Source organism: Rhea pennata, chromosome 5 (assembly GCF_028389875.1).
Source record: "Rhea pennata isolate bPtePen1 chromosome 5, bPtePen1.pri, whole genome shotgun sequence".
NCBI lineage: Eukaryota > Metazoa > Chordata > Aves > Rheiformes > Rheidae > Rhea > Rhea pennata.
In genome coordinates, this window is record NC_084667.1 from 1,081,502 (window position 1) to 1,105,964 (window position 24,463).

General features: G+C 40.5%; 1 protein-coding gene across 3 annotated transcripts in view; it reads right to left on the reverse strand.

Annotated features, from left to right (window-relative positions):
• Nucleotides 1-24,463, reverse strand: part of TTLL5 (tubulin tyrosine ligase like 5) — a 130,541-nt gene that overhangs the window by 79,502 nt on the left and 26,576 nt on the right. For all 3 annotated transcript variants that reach the window (XM_062577517.1, XM_062577514.1, XM_062577515.1), the window contains exons 13-22: nt 18,586-18,667; nt 16,963-17,024; nt 16,024-16,115; nt 13,409-13,450; nt 10,363-10,476; nt 9,878-9,969; nt 9,202-9,264; nt 7,164-7,309; nt 5,815-6,100; nt 1,501-1,621 (exon numbers count right to left, since the gene is read on the reverse strand). In XM_062577517.1, coding sequence (XP_062433501.1) covers nt 1,501-1,621; nt 5,815-6,100; nt 7,164-7,309; nt 9,202-9,264; nt 9,878-9,969; nt 10,363-10,476; nt 13,409-13,450; nt 16,024-16,115; nt 16,963-17,024; nt 18,586-18,667 — 1,100 coding nt within the window. The remainder of the gene's footprint in view (nt 1-1,500; nt 1,622-5,814; nt 6,101-7,163; nt 7,310-9,201; nt 9,265-9,877; nt 9,970-10,362; nt 10,477-13,408; nt 13,451-16,023; nt 16,116-16,962; nt 17,025-18,585; nt 18,668-24,463) is intronic.

The window sequence follows — 24,463 nt, forward strand, 5'->3', positions numbered from 1 at the left end:
AAATAGGGACAGAATTAGGACTACTTGAGGAACATACATCCAAAAAGCATGTGGCAAATGAAAGAAACAAAAAGACCAAGGAGCAATAACACAAAGTAATCTGTAAAACCATACCTTAGACAACATTTCCAAAAAACAATTCTGTGATGTGCTAGAAGAGGCCTGTGGTGAAGCATACTGACATAAAACCTCTCAGACCCATCACAGGGAAGGCAATCCTTGTCAGACAGCTCCACTGCAGTGACGAGGCCCCTTATCACTGTTCATGCACATTATAGCCACATTTCTCCACAGCAACAGATGACTACATCGATAGCCATATAATTCCAACCCCCGACCCAGCAGGCCCCATTTCTGTATGGCCTCTGCTAGGGGAAACGCATGGCGAGACACATCCTAAGGCAAAATGCATCCTGTGGGTGTTTCGAACCCCTTCTGTCTCCCCTCTGGATTTGCTTTTGGTTAGGAGCTCTGCTAATGCATAAATGAGCTGCCTCACAGCCAAACTATTAGATTTCACAGCTCGCCTCTCACTGCCATTACAGCAGGCTGGTTTGATCTGTTATTTTAAACATTATTTTTCACAGTGCAGCAGACAAAGTGACTCTCAAAAAGCCCATTTTAATTTTCCACTTGGAAAGAGTAGGGGTAACATTTTCCACTGAGTCGACTGATTATTCTTGACAAACAGTTTTATCTCTGAACTGCACTGGCTGTTTCCCTGCAACATGCATTCAGCAAGAATCCATCTGGGTCTGCAGAAAGCTCAAGAGCCTACAGACATTTTTCTCTCTCTCCTCACCCTCCCGCCCCCTTCCCCCGCCTGCCTCCAGCTCCTTCAGAAGGTTTGTAAGTGGATCTGGGTTTGCTGCACTCTGTAAAAGTTAGATACATCAAACACGAAAAGTTTAAAATATTGCCTAGAAAAGTCTGTAACACCCTTCAAGGAAAGAAAGAGGGGAAAAAAAAAAGCTAGCAAGTAACTTTCCCTCTTCGGTGCCTCTTACTTTTTTTCATCCATCTTGAAAGCAAGGAAGACACCTAAGCACAGATGTCTGCAAAGAGCAAAGCTGCACATTGGAGAAAAAGCTTAGCTGGGCACCTGCTCCCTGCTCCAGTTGAGTGGATGAATGCTTTGTTTAGTGTAATCACAGAAGAAACCAGATACTGGCAAATAATCTTAGAGAATCTTAGAGTAATTCAAAAGTAGGCAGGCTCAGAGCTGGGAGGCATAGGGAAGGAGAACCAGTGAAAGATATGAGTACTCAAGTGTCAAGCACACTCTAGTTTTTAAGAGCTGTCTATTCTACTTCTGCTCAGACATCAGTCAGTATTTCTACGCGGTCCATGTGTTAAAAATCCAGCACTGGCAACTGGACAAATATACAGTAGACAAGTATAATCTCAGAGACTTCACCTCTTTGAAGGATGGGAACTGACCTCAAAACTCTCTGGGCAGATTTCAGCTAGGCTTCTCAGGGCTAACACAAAGCTTCTTACCATTTGCTCATCCTCTTTGGCAGCCCAGGTAGCATTCTGGATCTCGTCACCAGCCTCCTTCATCAGTCGCAACTGAACATGCTGTAGGTAGGCAGAGAAAGCCCTGCGAGCCTGCACTTTGCTGTGGACCAAGAGAAGAACAGTCAGATATCCTCAGTGTAGCAATGGAAAGAGTTAAAGCAGTCAGGAGCTTACAGAATGAAGTACAGTCAGCAAGGACCACCTAGGTGCAAAAATGTTGAAGTTCAAGGGAAGCAGAATCCCTTCACCCAACCCGTATTTTCAAGGGGACCTTCATTTCACCAGGACAGGGCAGGAATTCCACTAGATACTGGATACCGCAGATGCTCTCTGAGTTCTAAGACCATCTCTAAAAACGGAGTACTCGCTCTCCTTGCCTTTTCACAGTCTTAACAACTCTCATCCAAAAGCCAATTGCCTGAACATCAGCGAAACTGTGTATTTTTAAACCCAGTCACAGGCTCTCTTGGGGCTCTGTCTTCACAAGCATTTTGAACACCACAACAACAGACCATAAAATAAATAAAGGGCTTGGTACCAGTGCCAGAGCTGCAACAAAGGCCCTGCGGTTCCCATTGGAAATGAAAGAATTAAATCTGTGAAAGTGAGCTCTTCCCCTGCTGGTCCAAGGACACAGGCCAGACTTCATTGAGCAAGGCACCACTGAAGAATGAAAGAACATCAACAAAATCTGCTGTACAGCTGGCTGAACACATTGGGAAGCCGAAAGCATAAACTGAGGAGAGGACTGGGAGGGACATGCTGATTCTCATCCCCTCACAATGGCCGTCACTTTAGCGTACACATCTGTTACAAGAGAAGTTCCTGAAAACTGCCTAATTCTGTCCATTGTCATCTTGGTCTAAATCCTTCTCTCCAGGTTCTGCTTTGCCCCTCTCCAGTCTTCCTCACACTCCCCCTCGGCTGGGCCCAGCCTTGCCCATCACGATTTTTTCCCCTCCTTTTTCCAAGGACATAGAAGCAGATGAGCTTCAGTATTGGTGACTGATTCCCTTTCTATCATAGGCAGTATCACAATCTCTTCTTTAAAATTATAAAGTTTCTTCTTAAAACAAACTAGATTTTTCAACCCATTACTTCTTTGAAATGCTATTCCAGAATTCATTGTCCTGACAGTTAAGAACCTTCTTTCACTACCCAGCCTAGCTTCACTCACGCCCAGTTTATATCAGCTTGCTCTTTCCCCAACATTTTCTTATATCTTAAATAATTTCAACCCTGATGCATCTCTCACCCTGAATGTATTATTAACAGCAATAGTATTCCTTCTTAGTTTTCATTTTGAGAGTGTGAACTATCCAGATCTTTTAGTCTCCTCTTAAAAAAAACACTGATCACCTGATGTGACTAGCAGCTTGTCTCCATTTCAGTTACAGTTCACCTTCTTTGAACATGGGTAATAGGAACTGTACATAATATCCCACATGAAATCTCATCAGAGATTTGTACAATGACAATAAAATTTCCACTGAAGTTAGGGAAGTATCTTAAATGATACACCCTAGATCACATTCATTACTTCCATTTATGCATGAGCTGGAGCTTCATAAACCTCTTGTGACTACCAAGTATACAAGCTGTTCCTTCTTTCAAGTCATCATCAGCCGGTGAACTTCCATGTGATATAATTTCTGATATAAGTTATTAGTTATTCAGTAGTACAAAGTGCAAGAGTGTGCTCTTAGTATCAGCCTAGTCATATTATTCCTACACTCAAGGTTATCCAATTCTTTCTATATGTATTACAATACTTTTCTCTAGTGACAACAACTCCCAAATCTTTTCCATCAGAAAATTTCCTTAGCACATTTGCACATTTTGTGTCACTCTAAGCTGACTATTAAAATCAGCCTCAGGCTGATTCCTGAGAAACTCCACCATATTTTCTTTATTTGTTCTGTTTCTAGATACTTATGTGGTCTCCATGACTGTAACAGCTCTCCACCTCCATGTAAAAGATTTCCTGAAATTTCATCAAAAAGTCAGTTCAGAAATTTAGACTTCCTGTTTTATATGCCAGCAAATTTCAGTAATACTTCTTTACTGTGTTATAAAAATCATACCAAATAGTGGCAATCATAAAGATCACTGCATCAACTTAGGACATATGCAGGAAGATCAGAATTTAAGTTAAAATAAAATGCATTATTTGTATTTATGCATCAGCTTGAATATTAGCTTCTGATGCTTCCAGAGGACCACACCAGGGCTAAAGAGAGGCTAGGCAAATGATGAGTTCACAAAAGACTCAGACTGACATCCACTCTACTTAGACAATCTTAGTGGTTCTGCTTTAAAGAGAAGAAATACAAGATAAAAATATCTGGCTTCATTCAATGTCTTCTAGTGAACTCTGGAACACAAAACAGTCCTTTTGATACCTGCAGGCTCCCTATCCTGACTGCTCGTCATCAAACTCACCCTCTCTTCCAATATGAGAGTAACGTCATAAGGAGAACATTCTGAATCCCAGCTAAGAACCAATACTCCATACACCAGGCTGCCATGTATCAGGGAAGTCTCTCTCCTGAGGGCTCTCTAGAACTGCCAGGTTTGTTCTAGGAGTAACTCAAACATCCTATAACCAAGAGTTTAAGATTGGTGCTGGTAGGACTTCAAGACCCTCATTATCAACATCAGCACATTAATACAATTCTTTGTCTGCATCTGACACTTCTTTGATTCCAAAATGGAAAACTGGAAAAGGTCTTTGAGGTAAATCGTAACACTGCCTCTCCTCTGGTGTGTGGAATTTGGAGCCCAGAGGCCATTAATGAGCGACCACATAACTTCTTTACTTTTAATTTTCCTGAGGATGGCATGGGGGGAACACTGTCCATCCCACTGTCACCTCTCCACCAATAGCACCCAATGTACAGAAGGCAGAGAAATTGCCTCATCGGGCCAGCTAGAGGTGGGAGAGAAGTCCTGCCATTTATAAGGGCTGACTGGGACAGGCCTGGTTTCTTTCAGATGAAAATTTCATTACTTCAGCTCCTCAGCCTGTTGACCCTGCAAGCAAAGGTTTCAACAGTGACAGATCAGATCGGGCTAAGCCCAGCACAATCCTGTTAAATGAGGTCACCACAAGCCTGACACACTTCTGGGGGGAATCCCAACAACACTGGGTGCTGAGCATGATTTTGCCAGGAACACCAGACAGATCTTGCGTTCTTGGCAGGAGTTAGTTCTATATATAGGTAGGTGAGCTCAGCATTGCTGTGTCTGTCCTGGAAACAGGTTTCAGAATCTTCCCATGTCACAACAGCAAATGCCTTAGCCAAAACAAGGCAGCAGAACAATCCCAAAATCCATTTGATACTTCATAAATCCTCCCAGAAACCAAACTAGGAAAGCAGCAGCAAGCGACTAGAATTATTTTCTCTACTTTTGGACATTTTTTGCACAAAATACAATAATCCAGAAGACAAAATCCTCCTAAACGGATATATATGCTCACCGTTTCTTTGCCCTTCCCCTCCATACACAGTCTTATTCCTCTTCTTTAAGGAAGGAATCACTCTTCCAAACACCTACTAGATCTCTGGTTGGTGACCTAGTGGGTCATACAATTTCCTCCAGTACCATTTCTTTTTTTTACAAGCAACCAAGCCATGCATCAAATCATATCCTGCTCCACCTTGTTGTTCGCAACAGAGGGCAACGAGATGTCTCAACAACTTATCACTCTCAAATGACTTTCTATCTCGCTTTTAGGAGGTGGTGACATCCTGCACACCAGACACTGTTGTTAAAGGTAAAAATTCCATCAGCAAAAATAAAAGCACAAAAATGAAAAAATACATTTTTATGATGAGGCAGCTCTCAGTTATCCCTTCTCAACTTTTCTTGGATGGTTTAGCATATGTTGATACACACTTCTGTGGAAACGCAGAGAATGAAATGACCAGTTTTAGCAGTCAGTAGCAGACACTTGCATTAAGACAGAGGGGTATTTTAGAAGCCTGAGTTGACCAAAGAACAGCTTAACGCATCAGATTAAATTGGTGTTCTTTAAACTACAGCTTATACTTTATACTGATCCAATAGGTCAGGTATTTGGGTAAACTCTAGGTCTTTGCTGCTATCTTCCTTTTGTGCCGACTAGATGCTAAGGCATCCCAAAAAAATCTGAGCCCATATCTCTAAGCTTTTACCATCTCCTCGTGCTCATATTCATAATGTGTCACTAAGTGTATATCCTCAGCATCCATATTTTAACCGACACTAGCTGCTAGACAAAACCCAAGGCAATATGCATAAATCTCTCACCTTAAGTTTCCATTCTCTTGAAGAATCTGCAACAAGTTAAACTGAGATTCTGGTTCTGTTTTTTCAAGAAACAGCTCTCCTCCATCTCCATTTTTCTCATCAAGTTTTTTTGGCATATTCTCTTGACAAGCAGCTTTTACCAGTTCAGAGAGCTCTGTCTTGCTTTTCACCTGTGTGTCCAAAAGAGAGCTAGCAGTTCCATCTAGTTCTTCATCTTCATCTACCTCCTCTTCCTCCTCGCCCTCTGTGTCTGACTTGAGGGACAGTTTTGTGGGTTTTGATGTCCCTAAAATAAAAGGGAAATTATTTGCGTTGGGTTAAAAAAAAACAAAAAAACCAACAAAACAACAAAAGGAGAGGAGGCGGGGAGGAGACTGTCCTGATATCCACACCTTTTGGTTTACTGTTACACTCTTTTCTGCTAGAAGGAGACAATATCATTATAGAATATCACCTTAAGTATCACTGCCTTTTATTATTCTTTCTGGCTTTCTGCTTATGTATCAAACAATTGAGAAGTTCATCCCCTCGATATCAGAAGACAGACAAAGGCTCTTATCTTCACTTTACAGAGGAAGAAACAAAGGAATTTTCCTATGCTGTACAAAAATATCTTCTGCAGACCTTTCGTTCATACATACATATACATATATATGTGTGTGTGTGTGTGTGTGTGCGCACACTCATCTTTCGTTTCTTGTGTCAGAAAAATCAAAGCTACGAAATCTAAACTTTCATATGCACTAATGCAATTCACACATTATTTTTTAACATACCGCCAAAAATCATATATCACACCATCTCTCCCAGAGTAGGCTGTATCAGGTAGCTGCTGGAAATAGATGAGTTAAGGCTTCAGGAACAGCCATTTGCAAGGAACATTCACCTCTGTATCCTTTTAAGTTTTTCCCACATCAGCAGAAAAAGAGTTCTCTCATTTCCGTGTCTTACAGTGACTGCTGTGTAGGAACTCCAGCATGGAAGCTCCCATGTATTTTGCTTTCTCTAAAAAGTTGGAGAGCTACAGGCACATACATACTGTTGACTTCTTCCACTCAAAAATGCAACTACAAGCTCATCTTCAAGAAAACACTGACTACGTTCAGTCATACATCTGAGAACACAGAAATGGTGGCAATGGAATTCCAAGCACATAAAAAGGCAAGAAGCCCAGAAGAGAAATGAAATTAATACTATTAACCCTTAACATGAAAGCTACTAATTTTCACCACTGAATCCCTTTAGGGATTACAACAGCCAGAGCTAACAACCCCATTCCCATAGACTTCAAATGAAAAAGTCCTTGCTTGCTTAACCAACTGATTGTCTGGAACTTCAGCCATGCACACCTGATGATCTTGTCCGTGCTGCTCGTGCCTTGCCATGACGTCGCCTGCGCTTCCGTAACTCCAGTGAAACGAGCTTCCTCTCATAAAAGAGAGCATTGGAGTCCACAGCTTCAAGCTTCATACCCAGCCTTCCATTAAGAACTGCTCTGGGAAGCATAATACAGAGACAATCTCAATCCCACATTTTACTTCTCTCTTTGATGATTTAAGAGGCCTACTAGATTTAATTTCTTCAAGAAACAGTTTTCCTGACATAGTGAAAAAATATTTACGATCAGTCTAACTTTCTTGCACATAAAGTCCACAAACGTTTGCAGGGAGACCCATTCAGAGACTTGCAAATACTTTAGAGAAGATCATCTCTCCAAGTCTCAAAACTCGTGTATCTGGCACCACGCTTTCATGCCTAAGTAGCTTCTATTCAATATGCAGTAGCTCCAGCTAAAATTAGCAAGCAAGCTTGAACTAGGCTCTAGGATTATATAAGAATGGAGAGAAGGGGGAAGGGTGTACGTGGACCTGAATCCAATCTTGACAACCATTAGCTTGATCTTACTGTTAGGTTAGAGGCAAGAATTTTATTGTAACTCAAGTGAAAAGTTACAACCTTCCTACAATTTCTGTCTAATGCAAAGGAGAAAGAAGTCCTGCCAGATTCCTTAAGGGAGACAAACGTAACTTTCTATCACTGCAGAAAGATCTAGTAAATGGCTCCTTACAGTGTAAGTAGGAATATCTACAAAAACTTTCTGTTGCTCCACTCACCTTTTGGATTTAGCACAGTGAATATGTGGGTATATGAAGCCCTAAAACCTGATGCATTATAGAATCTTTTAAGAGAGCTCACATATGAGGGTCACCAATATGATGGGAGTGTCAGAGTAGCAAGAGTAAGAGTAGCAGCTTTAAGAGAGCTTAAACTCTCCAAATGCTGGAATATTCTTCGTCCATAGCATTTACTTTATAGAAATGGTTATGAGGAGTAGGAGCAACACAATCCCTTTTAATTTCGATGGGTTTCCTGATAGAATAGGTGTTGACCCAGGATTTGTGATGTGTAAATCTAAATTCGGAGGAAATCCTACAAATACAAATTATTTATTTAAAAACCCATTTACTGGGGTCTCCCAGTGACCAAGTCTGTTTTCATCGTGCCCCTACAAAGGAAGAAAGGACAACAGCTTGCTTTCCATTGTGGATCACCAATAAGATTAAAAAGCCTCCATGTCTTTCACGTGTAAAATGAAAAGGCCAAATTCACAGTATCTCTTGTGAAGTCTATCTCAAAGGAGAACAAAATGGCTCCAAAAGAGGAACTCTGAGCAACAGTCCTATAATAGACGCTTGCATCCATCTGGCTTAAATTGGAGAATGTATCACTTGGAGCTAGCCGCTAGAAACATTCCTGAAATTATATGCTGAAAAATCTTACAGTGCTGTTGCAGGAAGAGCTTCCTTAAATAGTATGTCCTCCTCAGTCAGCAATTTTACCCTTACTGTACAGTTACTTTATCACAGAACTCTAATTTGGAGAAGAAAAACTGAGGTAGGGAGGTCTAAATACACAGCAAAAAATGCTACATACATCACAGTGAAAGTTCAATTACCAGTATGAACCATGATTTCCACCAAAGCACCATCTGGAGGTAAAGGCAGTGATAAACCTTTGGAGTAAATTTCAGTGCTTACTTAACAGGAGGAAAAGCTCTGATGTGACTATAAACTTGAAACCGAAGGTATGCAAGGACCTCGAACTCCAGACACACCTAGGTGCTTGGCAGCTTTTCATATCTATAGTCTCCTCTTCCCTACCAATGACTCCCATGCCTTTTGCCCTTTTTGCTCTTGGATTCAGAATTATAGCATACAAAAATGGGAGAAACATCCATAGTCACTGGCATACTAGAAAAGAGACATTCAACTATTTCTATCCTTGTAAACCATAAACAGGCGTTTATAACATTGGGTAAGTGAGGAATAAATCTTTTCCATTCTGTTTGTGTGCCTTGCCTCCCTCCCAAACCCAACAGCTTTCTACCTGTCCTGAAACAGACGTGTAGCCAGCATGTAGTTCATTGTTGTCTTGTGCTCTAAGAAAGATCTAGAAAAACAAAATACAAGATATATCAAGGTACAACTCAACACAGTGGAAGGCAGCATAATACAGAAGGAAGTCACCTATAAAAACTACATCCCAGAAGCAGTAGATTGAAACAACATGCTGTATCACAAAAGAAAAGAGGAAAGGAGAGCTATCACTTCTCAGCTAAAGTTCACATTGAAGCAAAAGACTAGGAGAAATATTATGGACCCAATGCAAATAAAAACAGCATAATACAGTATCATTCACAGGATGAGTCCTATATTGTGTTTATGGCCTAATGAGAGGCTACAAAGCATGTGCAGCTGCGGGAGGTCAAAGCAGATAGCAGAAATGGATAGTGTAAGGTGAATGCATTTTTATTCTGACAGAAAAGAAGCATCACGATCAGTGAAACAACATTTAATAGCCTTCTCTAAGGTGCAGTTAGGCAAGCTGTAGTTAAAAAGGATCAGGAAAAAGCATCCTCAACACTAAGAATAAACTGTAACCTTTAACAAACGTCTTGATACGCTCCTCTTTGATTGCTAATCTGGTAAATCTACATGGATCTACTACAGAATATCCTTCAACAGTGCAACACTGAGTCATCTTATTGGAGACTTATTATTACCCATAAAGATCCCATGTTAATGGAGTAGGGAATATTCGGATGAAACCTCCTCTCCGCTCATTCTCCTCCCTCACGCGACGAAGAACTTTTATCTAGGAACATAAAGAAGAGGAAAAAAAGCTAGCAAAATAGATACAATGGAAAATAAACCCTGGAACAACACCCGAGTTCCAGAGACTAAGGCATCTCCTGTGGCAGTCCTGGGAGTAAGCTGTGCACATACAATGTCCATAGGCAATTTCACCTTACACTTAAATTCTGAAAGTCTACCACTGCTTAGAGTGCATATGTATGCTTGGCACGACTGAGGGCAAGGATAGTACTAGCAATAAAATTTGCAAATTTTTGGAACAAAACTGGTAGTTTTCTAAACTGATTCTTTTGTCATGTTTTTTGTACACATAGACTTGTTCTTTGCTGAGCAAATATCGCCACATACTGCATGAAAACCAAGGTAAACACAAGACGTTTAACAGCCTACTTACCTCCTCCATGGAGAGACCTAGCACAGAGCTGCCTTGCCTTCCTGTTGCTTTTTCCTTGCCTGAGGGCATCAGGTTTTTCATTTCAGCATCATTGGCAGACAGAGGACGGGCGCGCTGTAGAGAGAGTGTGAATCCAGACTTTTCCCTTTTCCTCTCAACTTACCAAAAAAGAAAAAAGTAGTTACATTCAAATTCCAGCCCCTCTGCCCAGCAGAATCTACTCTCTAGGGTGCTGCAGCCAGAACACACACAACCCCCCTCCAACCATTGAAGAATCCACACTCCAGCGGGCACTAAGCACGAGGATGCACATTCTGAATTTTTAGCTCAGCAGGACTCACAACTTGGGCATCAACGCCAGTATTCATACCCCTAACCCCTTCAGGAAAAGCATAAAAAGATCCAAAGGGTTCTAGAGCCAGGATTTACACTCATAAGCCCCAAGTACAGTAGCATCCACACCTCAAGGGCACCAGAACCATTATTCTCTGTCCCAGTTGTATTGGCATACTAGAAAAACAGAACTGATGAGATAAAGTTGCAGGAAAAAAGTGAAAAATTCAATTCAACACCCATTATACTTATTTTTTTGTTACTCTGTTGCCAGATCACAATTGGCTACTTCTTGCACGGAACAGACAGATCTTGTATATGAAGATACATACCGCAAATCTGCACAAATGTGCAATTTTTAAAAAAAAAGAGAAAAGAAATAATTCGCAGAAAATCTCTCAAGATCATTCTTAATCTAATGCACTGTCCTGATCAACTGTAACAAATCACAGGAATTTAAAGCATCTCCAAATTAAAAGGATTATAAAATCTCAAGATCCCAACAAAACTAAAAACCTTGAACACACTCTCAAGAGCATTTTAACTGGGCATAGGCCCAAGTTCACATAAACTGCCTTTGTAGAAAGAGCATTAAAAGGGTTTGGCTGAGGTCTCCTGCCTTTATACAACATTCAAACATCCTGCTAGCACCACACTGAGCAAAGAATGTAATAGAGAACCTTCTCAATCTAGAAAGGAGATAAAAAACACAGTAGAAACCTTAAGTTGTGAAAACCTGGGGGTACATCCCATAGTGCTCAGATTCATAGGAAACTTAGGGCGAGTTCAGATTGTATCTTTATTTCTAAGGACTATTTGAATGGGAATTGAATTCCAGTCCAGAAATTGCAAGAAGCTATACAGAACCCACAGGTGAAACAACTGCAAGAGCAGCAGGGATTTTACTAGACTGGGCTACATAGCAGTGACTGACACAGGAAAATCCAAAGAGAAGACTGACATAGGAGGTGTCAGCTGAAACATTTTGTTAAGCCTAATGAAAACTGAGTCAGTAAAACAAAAGAAAACACGACAGTCTGGACAAGAGAGCAGGAGACACTAGCATTTTTAGAAAAATTATAAATGTTAGTAGTCAAGCAGGTTTGCTTGATGTTCTAAGATGCCCTTAAGTTGAAAGGCTTTTAGTTTTTCTTCATAAACTTCCCCCTATGTCAGAAGCACAATCCAACAACTTTGCTTTAACAACTTCCTCTAAAATCTCTTACTAGGTAACTTCTACTTAAAAACCATTTCCTGACACTACCATTAGCAGTCATGTGAGAACTGCTGCTCAAAGAGAATGTTATAGGAAATTTTTCATCTTACCAGGTAATCTCATTTTCTAATGAAAAACTTCAAAGAAATGATCTTTACTGTTTCAATACAAACAGAAAATACATGCCTATGTATTGGCAAACTGAGATCATGACCAGAGCAGCGCTGGCTCCCACTCAGGAACAAACCACTCTACTGTCAAAATGCTAGAGAAAAACTCCTATTTTACTGAACTTCCTGCACAAAAGAAACTTTCTTTAGTGTTTCCCTGCAGGATTCTCTCTTGTTGTAGCACAGAAATGTCTCCAGCTTCATGAAGTTCTGCTTCCTCTTTGACCCAGCTTATCTTTTAAAAGTATAGATAAATCCAATTACTTTGAGTCATCTCCAAATTCTGCGAACCGTTCTGGTTCCCACATCGTGATTCTCATTGCACTAATCATTGACAGCAGCCGACAGAAAGATTCCTCCTATTTTCCATGAAATCTCATTATTCAGTCAGGCTCTTTTCCAGACTTATCTTTTCTCTTAACCTCAGTTAAACTTATACAAAATGACATAAATGGCAGTCCATAAAATGAATTAAGCTCTCTAGATGATTCCATCTGTCCTACCTTCCTTCCTGCTGAGAAACTTCAAAAAATGGTAATCGCTATTATGCTAGCACATGAAGCCCAGAAGCAAAATGCTGTCTACTGTGTCCCCGCACAGCCAGGTGCTTATAATTGTAAGCTAACACCGATTTGTCCATCTAGCTTGCAAGGAAGGTAGCAGATCTGACATCTAGAGAAGCTGGATCAGTCTGGCTTATGTTAAAGGTATGCAGTTCTTTTTTTCCTTTAAGTCCTTTTCTCATCTTCTCCAATTACTGATCCAATTCACTCCTGAATTTTTCAAGCTTCCTTCAGATAACCGTTTTGCAGGCAGTAATTACTTCTCTTATTAGGTCACATGAATTGTGTCAACAGATTCACCTGTGCATACCCTGTAGTACACAGAAAAAATTTTCTCCTTCCTCCTTTTGATAAGTGACATTCCTCTCTACTTCTGCTTTCATCAATTCTTCCTTTACTTCTGCAACTTTCCTTTTCAATGACCTACCAGATCCTGAACACACACATTGTGCTGCCATTGTCTTCATCAGCTGATGAGTGTGTCAATTTTATCTTTAAAAATCTAAATCAAATTTCTTTAAAACGCAGTTCAAAAATACTGGCAGTCTTAAGAACCTCTGAGAGGTTCCACCCAGCTGATCTAGCCTCTCAGCACAATTTCTTTTTAAGCTACTTAAACTGATGCAAATGCTTTTCTATTCTTTTTTGCTACCACATGGAACATGTGGCATAGTTTTATATATTATATAGCATTATACATAATAACACCTGAAAATGGCATCCCTTACATTGGCAAAAGGAGCTGAATAAAGCCCAGTACTTACCAGTCTGGTGTTTGTTGGTCGGGGCTGCGCAGACACAGGACGCTACAAGAGACACAAATGGAATAAAAATCTTGTGTTCTTCAAGATACTATCATCCCTGCCTGAGCTCCAGAAAAGTGATAAGTGCCCTAAAGCAAAAGGGTATAACTAAAGTCCAGAGAACTAGGCAATAGCTTCTGTAGTCTCATTTCAGATCTTGCTCCATAGATTCTCCACAGGATTCTCCACATTCCAGCCACAGGACTAAACTTAAACTCTGATGTGCTCAGCAGCTCAGAATGCACCTGAACAATCACAATTTTTAAAATCATACAGAAAAAAAAAGCTCTGCAGCAAGATGAATGAACTCAACTATCAAGACCAAAATTCTTATTTTATATGACAAATATTTTCCTCTAAGTAACTCTTTATTAGCTATGTATTAAAGGGAACAGATGCTGCCAATCTGAATTATTCATAGAACGGAGGGGAACAATAGTAAAAATCCTGAAACTCCAAAAGCCATTTCATTTAAATATCTCAACAATAATCCAATTCTAGTGGAGAAATAAGATGTTATTATAACATTCAAATACAAATGTAGAAACAAACAGCAGAATGTCAAAAAGCAGCCTGTATTACTTCATAAGGATTCACTTGACATCAGGCCTATAAGCAAGACCAATTTAATGCCAAGGGTAGATTCAAAAGAAAACTATTGTCCTAAGAGCTTAGCTTCTTCTTGCCTTTGGTGGTAGTCAAGCTGCCTTCCTCCTCTCCAATGCCCAAGAGGAGCAAAGGGCATAAGAAAGGATCCTCAAGAGACCTACCTATCATTTCTAGCTGTACTACAGCCAAGTTCTTCTCTGCAGTTAGTATTTACAAAACAGTCTAAGGTCCATTTATTGCTTATGATTAGTTGAAAGCGCTCCAGCCCAAATCAACAGTAAGTTACAAACGAAGCAGCTAAACTGTTCATACCTCTAGAGGGTACTAATGATCTGAGAGTCAAACTGAAGAAAAGGCACAAGGAATTGGCAGTCCACTGGTGAAACTCAGCAACAGAGGTCACCATAACTATCTCATGACCAAGAGTGCTACTGTCAGGATGTCTTTCTCAGGAAGAGACTTTTCCACAGATTAAAGACGGCCTATGTGAACAATTAAAACTTAAGAGACCATGAAGGAGTTAAAAGAGGTTCAGAAGTACCCTTTGCAACTGAAAGTAGAAATAATTATCAAAGACTTGATACAACCTGAGATAAAATGCATTTAGCAAAGAGCAGGCCAAAAAAATATTGAACCATGGAAAAAGCTATATGCCTGTTTAATGTTTAACCACAGCTTTTTCATTTAGCTACTTAAAAAACAAACAAACAAAAAAAAACTTATCACATAGGTGATGGGGAGAAATGTCCCAAAAGGGTATCCTATCTCATATCACTGCTTTCTGATATGAAATTTTGCTTTTAAGCAAAATTAACCTACAGGTTAGAATGCTCCTTTAAATTCAGTGCTTCCCAACTGCTTGATTTTCTAAACTGTCTTCTACAAATGTTTTCAAAAAAAAAAAAGCATCAGGGTCTGATCTAACTGCTCTAAGACAGAAGATTATTCATTTTTTTTTCTAGAGTGGTGCCTGATTTATCCCATGTACCTTTTGCCTGTCACAGAGAGCACCCTAACAGTCACAGAGATCTGTATGAAATCCCAGCTATTAAACTGGGCTCAGGAGCTGTAGACTCAGACAGTGTATGAAATCCCAGCTATTAAACTGGGCTCAGGAGCTGTAGACTCAGACAGGTGTCTTAGGCACTCAAATGTCATCTTACCACCTATTCATATCTCTCACAGTGATTCCTGATTCCGAGTTTTACAAGCAGCGAAGTGTTAAAATTTGTATGAGTTTTCCATGTGCTAAAATGGACACTGTATTGGTGTTCTGTCACTGAACAAAAATTTCATTTCATTTCCTACTTGAGTTGAGCTACACACCATTGCCACATGTCACTCACAGGAGCATATGCATCACCTGTAGAGAGTTGGGATATATTCACTGGCAGTAAAAGGCTTGATTCAGGATACACTTCTTGCCTATTTTCCCTGTGAGAAATGTATTTGAAAATCCAAATGAAACAGGGGATCTCCCTGCCACTTGTGGATGCTCCACCATCACAAATATTTACGGGATTCGTCTGGTAGTCAGAAGGAGATAGAGGAACAACTGTCTTTAAACGTTACAGTGCTAAGAAAGTACTTTCTCAGCAGAAAAGGTAATGGACAGTCACAGTGAGCCACGTGAGGCCTCAGTCCAAGGAACCAAGAGAAAGGGAGAGATTCCAGGAGTAAAGCAGAAAGAAGGCTTAAATTTCAAATGCAAAAGCACTTTCTGCTTGGAAAGAGATCTCAAGCATATTCATAAAGCCATAGGGCTCTGGAAGCTTGTTGCCCACAACAAAATGAAATTGGCTGAAATGCCCACAACTCAGCTGCATCTACTGAGTCTCTTCTTTTGTAGTTACATCTAGAAGTCCAGAGAACCTCATTCATTCACTGGCTCTCTCACATTTGAGCCAAACTGGAAGAGAATGGCTTTCTTGCTTTCTTCTCAGTTCTGGCTTGTTGAAGACACTTACCTGATGCTTCTGGTATGGATTTCTCCTGACAGATTCAGATGAGTGATAAACTGCCCGGCTTGATCTCTGGCCTGGATCCTGGCATACAAAGCCTATGAGGATCAAGAGTCACATGAGAACTTTTAAAGACAGGCAAGCCCTGAAATATAAACCTAGAACTTCTGTTAATGATTTCAGCTTACATATGACCCTCCTGTCTCTGCCCAAGCCCCTAAAAGGGTGCCTTTCCTTTCTTTGTCTGACTTTTTTTAATCTCAAAGTTTGCACATTGCATTACATTTTTGGAATAAAATTAAAAATTGCTTCAAATACTAAATACTTAAATCAATAAGATCGGTTGATGAATAGCAATACATAAGTATATTCCCTTCCTTAAACAACTGAGCAGCGACTTGATGACAATTCTCTCTCTTTTAGGAAAAAAGGTAAGTTGCCCAAGTAACTGAACCAAGACATACTAGGAATGCCTAAAAGGTACAGTGTACTAGAAAGTCATGAAGCTTTCACCATCCTGACTCCACTTCTACAGAGCCTAGCTACAATCCACACAGTCTTACCAACCATTCACCCTAAAAAAAATGCAGAAATATCAATTCTGAGGACTAAGTGCTTGGAAGCTGCCTGTTTAAGAGAGTCATCTCTTTACAAGAAAAAAAGAGTAGTATCTTCAAATACCAAACTAGAGACCCTTCATATTACCTAAGCATCACAGAGAGGGATTATTTACAGGCTGAATTTAAAATGACCACATAAAACTTCTCCATGCTAAGTGCATCTACTCTCTTTAATCTGAATTCTCCTTTATTACACTAGAAATTACAATCTCATAACTTTGTATAGCTATCCAAGCACTGTCTAACATGCAGTTCAAACATACCTTTTGTTGGCTTTAAATGAGGTAAATATTCAAATATTCATGCAGCTCTCTGTTACACTCACCTACAAGGGTGAACATATCTGAGAGCATGCTGGCTTTGATCTTCAGATCCAAAGGAGCATCACTATCCCCACATGGAAAAAAGGACAAGAGGAATTACTTATCTAGTATAAAATGAGAGGATTGCATCAATATCCAGGATGCTTTCCAATGTATTTTCTTTGCATTAGTCGTTAACACAGGCATCACAGAACACCCAAGCACGTAAGGGACTTTCACACACACATGGTAAAAAACAGCAACAGATTAACCTATTTCTGTTTATAAACATGGTATCTACTGATTTTACCCATTTTCACAGCTTTACGCTTCTAATTCAACATGTGCAGCCTTGTTTTAATTCTGCTTGGCCAGAAACATTTTCGCTGAATACATCTATACTGCATTTCATGGAACGGAGGTTTCTGTCATATAATTATTAAAAACTACCGTTACCTATGTCTCTGCCACATAAAACCGTAAGTATTTGGGTTAGCTCTGATGGATGAGAACAAACGATAGGGGAAAGTGATAGATACAGAGAGATTAGATAGTGGGGACAGACAGGAAGCATACTTAATTCTATCCAGTGGGAACAACAACGAATAGAGTTAAGACCAGACAAGTAAAGTTTGTTTTCCTGACAGCTGAGAAACAAGTCATTTTCTACAGCAAAGTAAAAGATGCCAACAACTTGGGCAAAGAGACTGGCAATTATTAAAAAAAAAAAAATGGAGCAAAGGATACAAATGTGAGTTAGTTTTAAAGGTAAAGAATGCAAATAATTCACTATTTATGCATATGAGTGCAAACCAACAAACAAGGAAATTAAATGTCATGGAAATATTCTCATTGTACCTAAAAGCAAAACAGGTATTGTGGAAGCTTAGAGTGTGCATAGGAAGAATTTGTATGCAGAATAAAGAAAGAAAGACCAACAGAAGTGTCTGATACGATTATTCCATGAATATATGTATAATTTAAAACTGATTAATATTGCAATACCTTGGAGATATTACTCAGACACATTATTACAAATTGTATTATGCATCTACACTCTTGTAAAGTTAAACTGTAGTTCACAAAACACATGTCTGAACCCCTACAAAAAGAAATCCTGAAGTTTCATTAGAGTTCAAGGTCAGCATAAGGGCCAAGAGAACACTCACACCATGAGTTTTAGCTAGAGAAAGTACTAGACCAAGAATCTGAGCCCAAGCATGCATCTACGTACTCCAGTCAAGCATAATGCCTGAACAGTGTTTTGACTCTAAAATCTTACAGCATCTACTGGGCCAAGCAGACTGAAACCCAACACAATGGTCTGGAGAGTTTCAGAATTTGTCTATGATGGGAGATTATGAAGTGTAAACAACAATGACGGACTGTGGAGGCGAAATAATTAAAAAGAAAATGGAATCCCAACTGGGTCCTTCCAAAACATATTTCTGCAATGAGTCTGTTTATGGGAAAGGGAAAGGAAAGGACTATCCTCTCTGTCAGCTCTTAACAGTGGAACAGATACTCTGCAGGCCTCATGGACCTCATATCCTCCCAGGACCACAAGTTTCAAAAGACAATCATATCCAGCAACTGCTGCACTGAAGTCCCAGCCCTTCGCTCTTTTGAAACTGGGAATCACTTACCAGGCCAACGATGGGGATAGGTTCACTTCCAGCAGCCAGGGCTTGAGAGTGGCATCAATAAGGACATCAAAACCATACAGTTCTGAAAACACAGCAAACAGCACATTCAACTACAATACCTTTAAATGTCCAGGTAGCGTCCAACACAGGTCTCTATCGGGCCATTTCTATCTTATTTATGCAAAATCCAGTGAACTCTCTAGGAGTGAATAAATAACAACATTGCACAAGTGGGAAGTTCCACTCCCTCAGAAGCAAGGTTAAAAGGACTCTGTTTGCAGGGAAAAGAGGGAAGCAGAAAATGAGTCTTAGGAAAATATCATAAAGAAAAATAAATTCTGAAGGAGAAAGAAGGATCAAAGAAAAATAGAAAAACCAGATATTTCATCATGCACAAACTTCAGTTATGTCAGAATTCAGCTACCTCTGTTTCCTCATAGAAGTGACACAAGCACACTAGGTCCTCCTAATCTTTTCAGTGGATCCTAGAAACAACAGAATTTTATTCTCCTTTTGCTTTTTAATCCCTATTATTCATTGTTCCAGGTACATATCAACAGTATTCTGTCTTTCAACCATCAGCTTTATCCTTTTTATTCCTGATTTTTTTCTGCAAAATCTCCATAGAAGAGTCTTCTCCTCTGCAGCTCCCTCTACACAGACAACCTCCCATAACTCTTTATCTTATTGACAGTTTGCCACTTTGCAAGACATCACTTGACAAATATTTTTTCCTTAGCTTCTAAAATGTCTCTCACTCATAATATATTATGTCTGCTAGATGTATTGTGCTCTACACAGGTCAGATTGAAGCCAGCTTCCCATTCCAGGACCGATTTTATTGTTTCAATCCATATAACACTATTCTCTATTTTGGGATAGAGTTGCAAGAAGATGATGCTACACAAAGATTGTAAATAAGAAGTTGGCATTAATACAATTCCCTCTCTCAGCATTAAGAAACAAAGTTTGTGTTCATGAGCGCAACTTGTGCACATTTTTCAAAACTGGGTATTGGCAGAGAAGAAGGACTTCCATAGAATTAACCAGTTCCCTAGTGCCTGGAGTGAAGGCAGAAGAATTTCTTTGCCATGTTGCTTTCTTTAAATTCTGGCCACAGCATTTTGTCGCCTGCTTGACATTCATGCTGGCTCCAGAGACCTGGACTGCTTGACAAGATCTTCCTATGGAGACAGCTGTGTGAGAGCTCATGTAGCTGTTAATGAGCTGTGGGGGGGACTTGGAAGGGGAGGAAATGGCAGCAGAATTTGTAAGCGTTGCCTGCTCACTATTCTGAAGCCTGTAGCCAGACAGTGAGTGGGAAGGAAAACAGCAGAGTTAAGCAGTTGGTTCACTCCAAAGAAATGAGGCTGAATCTACATTTGGCTGTCTCGCTCCCCTGACTAAGAAGGCTGCAGTGGAAGAAAAAGGAGGAGGTGGAGATCTTGAGTGTAAACATTAGCAAAGCATTTTGAACAAGAGAAATCTCTGGTAACTTTAATAATAAACATGAGATTGTCTTTTGAAACGGTAAGTGAAGAGCTGTGACTCTCACTGCTTAGCAAACTCTGGTGGGCAGGCTGCTCATCCCCCAGGCAGAGAAGCAATGAGTGGGCCTGTGACCTCCCATCCCCAGGCAGGAAGCAGAGCATTTTGTTTTGACTAGCTGCTGTTTCTGCTGCTGGCCATTCCCTCCCTCTGCCCCTCGTAAGACCTTTGCTAATAATTTTGCTGCTCAGTCTCTCATCCCCTCCCTCCCACACTCTCCTCCCTTTCAATTCACTTGTTCTTTAAACCTCCCTCTTGCCCACCCCAGTAGTCCTAATTATTCACCAACTGTCCTCATTTACAAACACATATGGGAAACTTCTTGACACTGGATAGCCCTGTCCCCTGACCATGCTGCTGCTGCTAGACATTCCTTTCCTTTGCGTTTGTCTTGTTTATTAGGGCAGTAAGCTCTTTGGGATATCGCTTTTGACTCAATTCAGTTGCGAAACTCAGGCATCTAGTGCCATCTGCAATGCTCTAGGATCTCCTAGCTGGCCTCCACTGACATACCACCAGGACCCAGGTCTTCCATACATCCCAAGTCATATCCACTAGCCTGAGATAGATGTCTTTGCTACCCCAGGACATCTCAAGTGGTGTAAGATCCAAGTTCTGGCAACTGCATCAAGCCCTGCAGGTACCTATACAGGGCTTGGCCCAAAGGGGTTCTCAAGTCTGACTCGGGTACTGTAACACAAGTAGAAGCTTAATTGCTTATAGTTGAAACTATCCTAGAAATGTCTCCCTGACCCTTTCCACATTTGGAAAATGAACCATCTAGATTTACAAATGAAAGTGGAGCTTTGCAGGGGGAACACTTCAGTTTTTAAAATAAATAAATAAAAGTTCAAGTTTTTATGGAGGCAACACAAAGATGCACAATTACATGAGCATGGCAAAGATCAGAAGTGTATCTTCTACAATTACCACCTTCAGTAAGAATACCATTTCCCTCTGTATGGAGAGTAAAGAAACCTGAATGACTGGAACAGAAATGTGTTTTAGACTCTCTTCTCAAATGGTGCCAATGGTAGGTTTATGACAGCCCATCTCGCAACACTTACTATTAAGGAAAGAATGGAAGAAACTAAGACACCACGTTTTTGCAGTGCCTTTCCTTGCTCCCCTCTCCTTGCTACTACAATTCAAAGACGTGCTTCGTTCTTGCAGTTTGCCGAAGAGATTGAAATTATATCAGAAAGTACTGGCTGTTGCCAAGACTCAGCAAGAACAGCCACTTCCCTCTCACTCTTGTAGAAAAGTCATTGCTGACAGAGCTTCCCAGTCCTCCCAAGAGAAGTGCTAGCTTTAGGCTGAAGTCTAACAGCAATAGTTCAGCCATAGATTTTTTTTTTTCCAGTCATTATTTAAGCAATAAGACGAAGGCTTCAGACATGCTCTGAAGCTTTTTGTTTCTGGTAAACTACCACATATTACAAGTTTGAGTTACAGTCCCATCAAAGATGGCACTGACAATCCCTTTTGGTAAATTCTCTGTAAAACTAGCAGCTGAGTCACAAGCAATGGTCTGTATCACAAACAATGTTTTATGATTTCCTCATAGAATAAATAAGCTCAGAAAAACCAAAATGAAAGCTATAAGTCTCCACAGATATGTAGGTACATGAGGTGAGGGAGAAAGATAGCATGTTTCCTGACTTCATTACCCAAGGTTCTTTTGATTTCAAATTCCTGTATTAACAAGTTTCACTCCAAAACTCCAACAGCCTTAGCCCCAGCAAGTACAAGACATAACCATACACCAGTACTGTCCACTTCCATATTATTAGGTCCTTAATGTCACTGTGAGACCCAATAGCAGCACAAGATGTATTGGTAAGAAACCAATTTTGATACAGACTTTGGTAACACAAGTCCACTGATGCTGAGAAGTTAGCAGTGCCGGTTGTTTCTTTACTGCTGTTTATGGAATGGTTCATTTTTCCTAGATCTGCCCCAGTGCCCTGAGAAAACTTGTTAAAGAAACTGGTGCTATCAAGCTGAGAATAATTTTCTAAAGTAACTAAACCGCTTGAGGAGCGGCAGGGATGCTGACTCCTTTAGCTGAGCTCTGGGCACTAAATCAACACTCAATTAGGTACCATCCAGAGCTATGAAGTGATGGGTAGAGAAAACTGGGCAGGAATAAATATCTGCTTCTACAGAGGTTGTCACCGGAAGAGCTATCCCTCAAACTCTTCTCATGCCTAAGACTCAGCTGACATTTTCGTTCCATTTCGAAGATACATGTATATTATAAAACCTACACTGGCACATTATGATTATCTAGAGGACTGTCCAGAAATATACAGGGCTCCTGAATCTGAGGGTGGCCAGAGGACAGTAAGAACAACATTTTTCAGACTCGAAACAGCAACTTCATATGCTGTTTTTAAAGCAAAGCCTAGTAGTAAGGAAGAGGGAAAAAAAAAAAAAAAAAAAAAAAGAAGAAAGAAAATGGATTATCCTTTTCAAAAAGAGTAAATATATGGAATACCTATTCTGCTCTTCATGTGATCTATGAAACCAGGAAAAGAGATAGAATATGTGTATGCTATATGTATGGCTGACCCAAGAGTCTCCAGGCAGGTACTCATCTACATTCATGTGGAGTGAACCTGCAGATAAATTCTTGAAGAATCTTAATTTTTCATATTCTGTAAAATGCATTATAGAGCAGGACAGCACTGTTCAATGTTACGGAACGCTACCTTTCTTCCAGGCAGGACCACTGCTACTACTAGGAAAATGAAATGCTCACAAACAGTAGTAATGCAGATAGTTGAGGACTGGTGATTAGATACAAATTAAGACTTCTTTATAAGCATTTAGCCCCAGGTCAGCACCACACAAGATGTGCAATAGTTTATTGCTTGCTCTACATCATCTTGATGTAGATGTGATTAGAAGCATAAGCCTGACCAGTTCAGTCTTAGAACACATGAGCAGCTGAGTAAAACTTATTTCATAGACTCACAGAATTGGTAAGGCTGGAAGGGACCTCTGGAGATCATCTAGTCCAACCTCCCTGCTCAAGCAGGGTCACCTAGAGCATGGGAGACAGGGTTGCATCCAGGCGGGCCTTGAAGATCTCCAGAGAAGGAGACTCCACCACCTCTCTGGGCAACCTGTTCCAGGGCTCCGTCACTCTCACAGGGAAGAAATTCCCCCTCACGGTCAGGCGGAACTTCCTATGGTTCAATTTCTGCCCATTGCCTTTGGTCCTTTCACAAGGGACAACTGAAGAGAGTTTAGCCCCATCCCCTTGACACTCTCCATTCAGGTACTTACAGACAATTGATAAGATCTCATTTCCTTGGTGGGATCTAGAGGCGTGCAAATTATTCTGTCTTGCCCTCTTGAAGGCAAAAGGGCTTAACAGTTCTACTGCTGTGTTAACTTGTGCTGGGAATGAAACAGGGGACTTGCTCTACTGCTTCTTCAGGGTCATGTTTCAGTAAGTAGAGAAAACGGTGCCACACAGGGTCCTGGCACAAATGCTGCACCCGGTTGCCTTCATTCCATCCCCCACTAAACTACCCCAGGGAGATGGGGACTGTCTGCGAGCAGACCTCACTGCCTTTTCTAACCCACCCAGAAGTGCATACTCCAGCAAAGAGAACAATGCAGTCTTTAATAAGCTTGGGCATACATATCCCCATCCCACCTCCTGCTCACACTTAGTCACTTCTGCAAAGCCATGCACAGAGTGCACAAAATCCCCAGTAACCTTCAAAGTTAACCAGTGCTGCCAGAATCCTGCATCTTTTTAACTTCATAGAGACTCTGAAGAAGGCAGTATTCTCCTTCAGAGTCAAAAAAAACTAACAAGTTGATCACTATCCTCTGAGCACTTTTGTTCCCACACTAGTGTACCTTTGCTTCCTTGGGAATAACACTCATCGTAGTTCTTTTGCCCCTCAGAACAGATAACTGCATTTTTTCCTGTATTGCTCTGACCTCAGAAGATCAGCATTTTCCACATTGACTGGGGAAAGGGGTCCATACAGGAGCATCACCCCCACCTTTTAAATACAACCAGACTTTCCTCCTCTCTCCTTTACCCAGAGTGACCACATCCTACCTGTCTAGAAACATGACTGAATCATGGGCTGTGTTAGGCAGACTCAGGTAAGATAAGTCTTTGAAAGAAGTCTGCTACCAAAAGGAAAAGCCAAGGATGTGTCCAGAAATAGTACACAAGTGGACCAATGACCATCCCTGTGCAGACCTAAACCAACTTCCTAACTTGATTGAGAGCCAGAAGTATTAATTGAAGAACAATATAAATCAAAGGAATAAATACTTTTTCATCAGAAAGAACAGT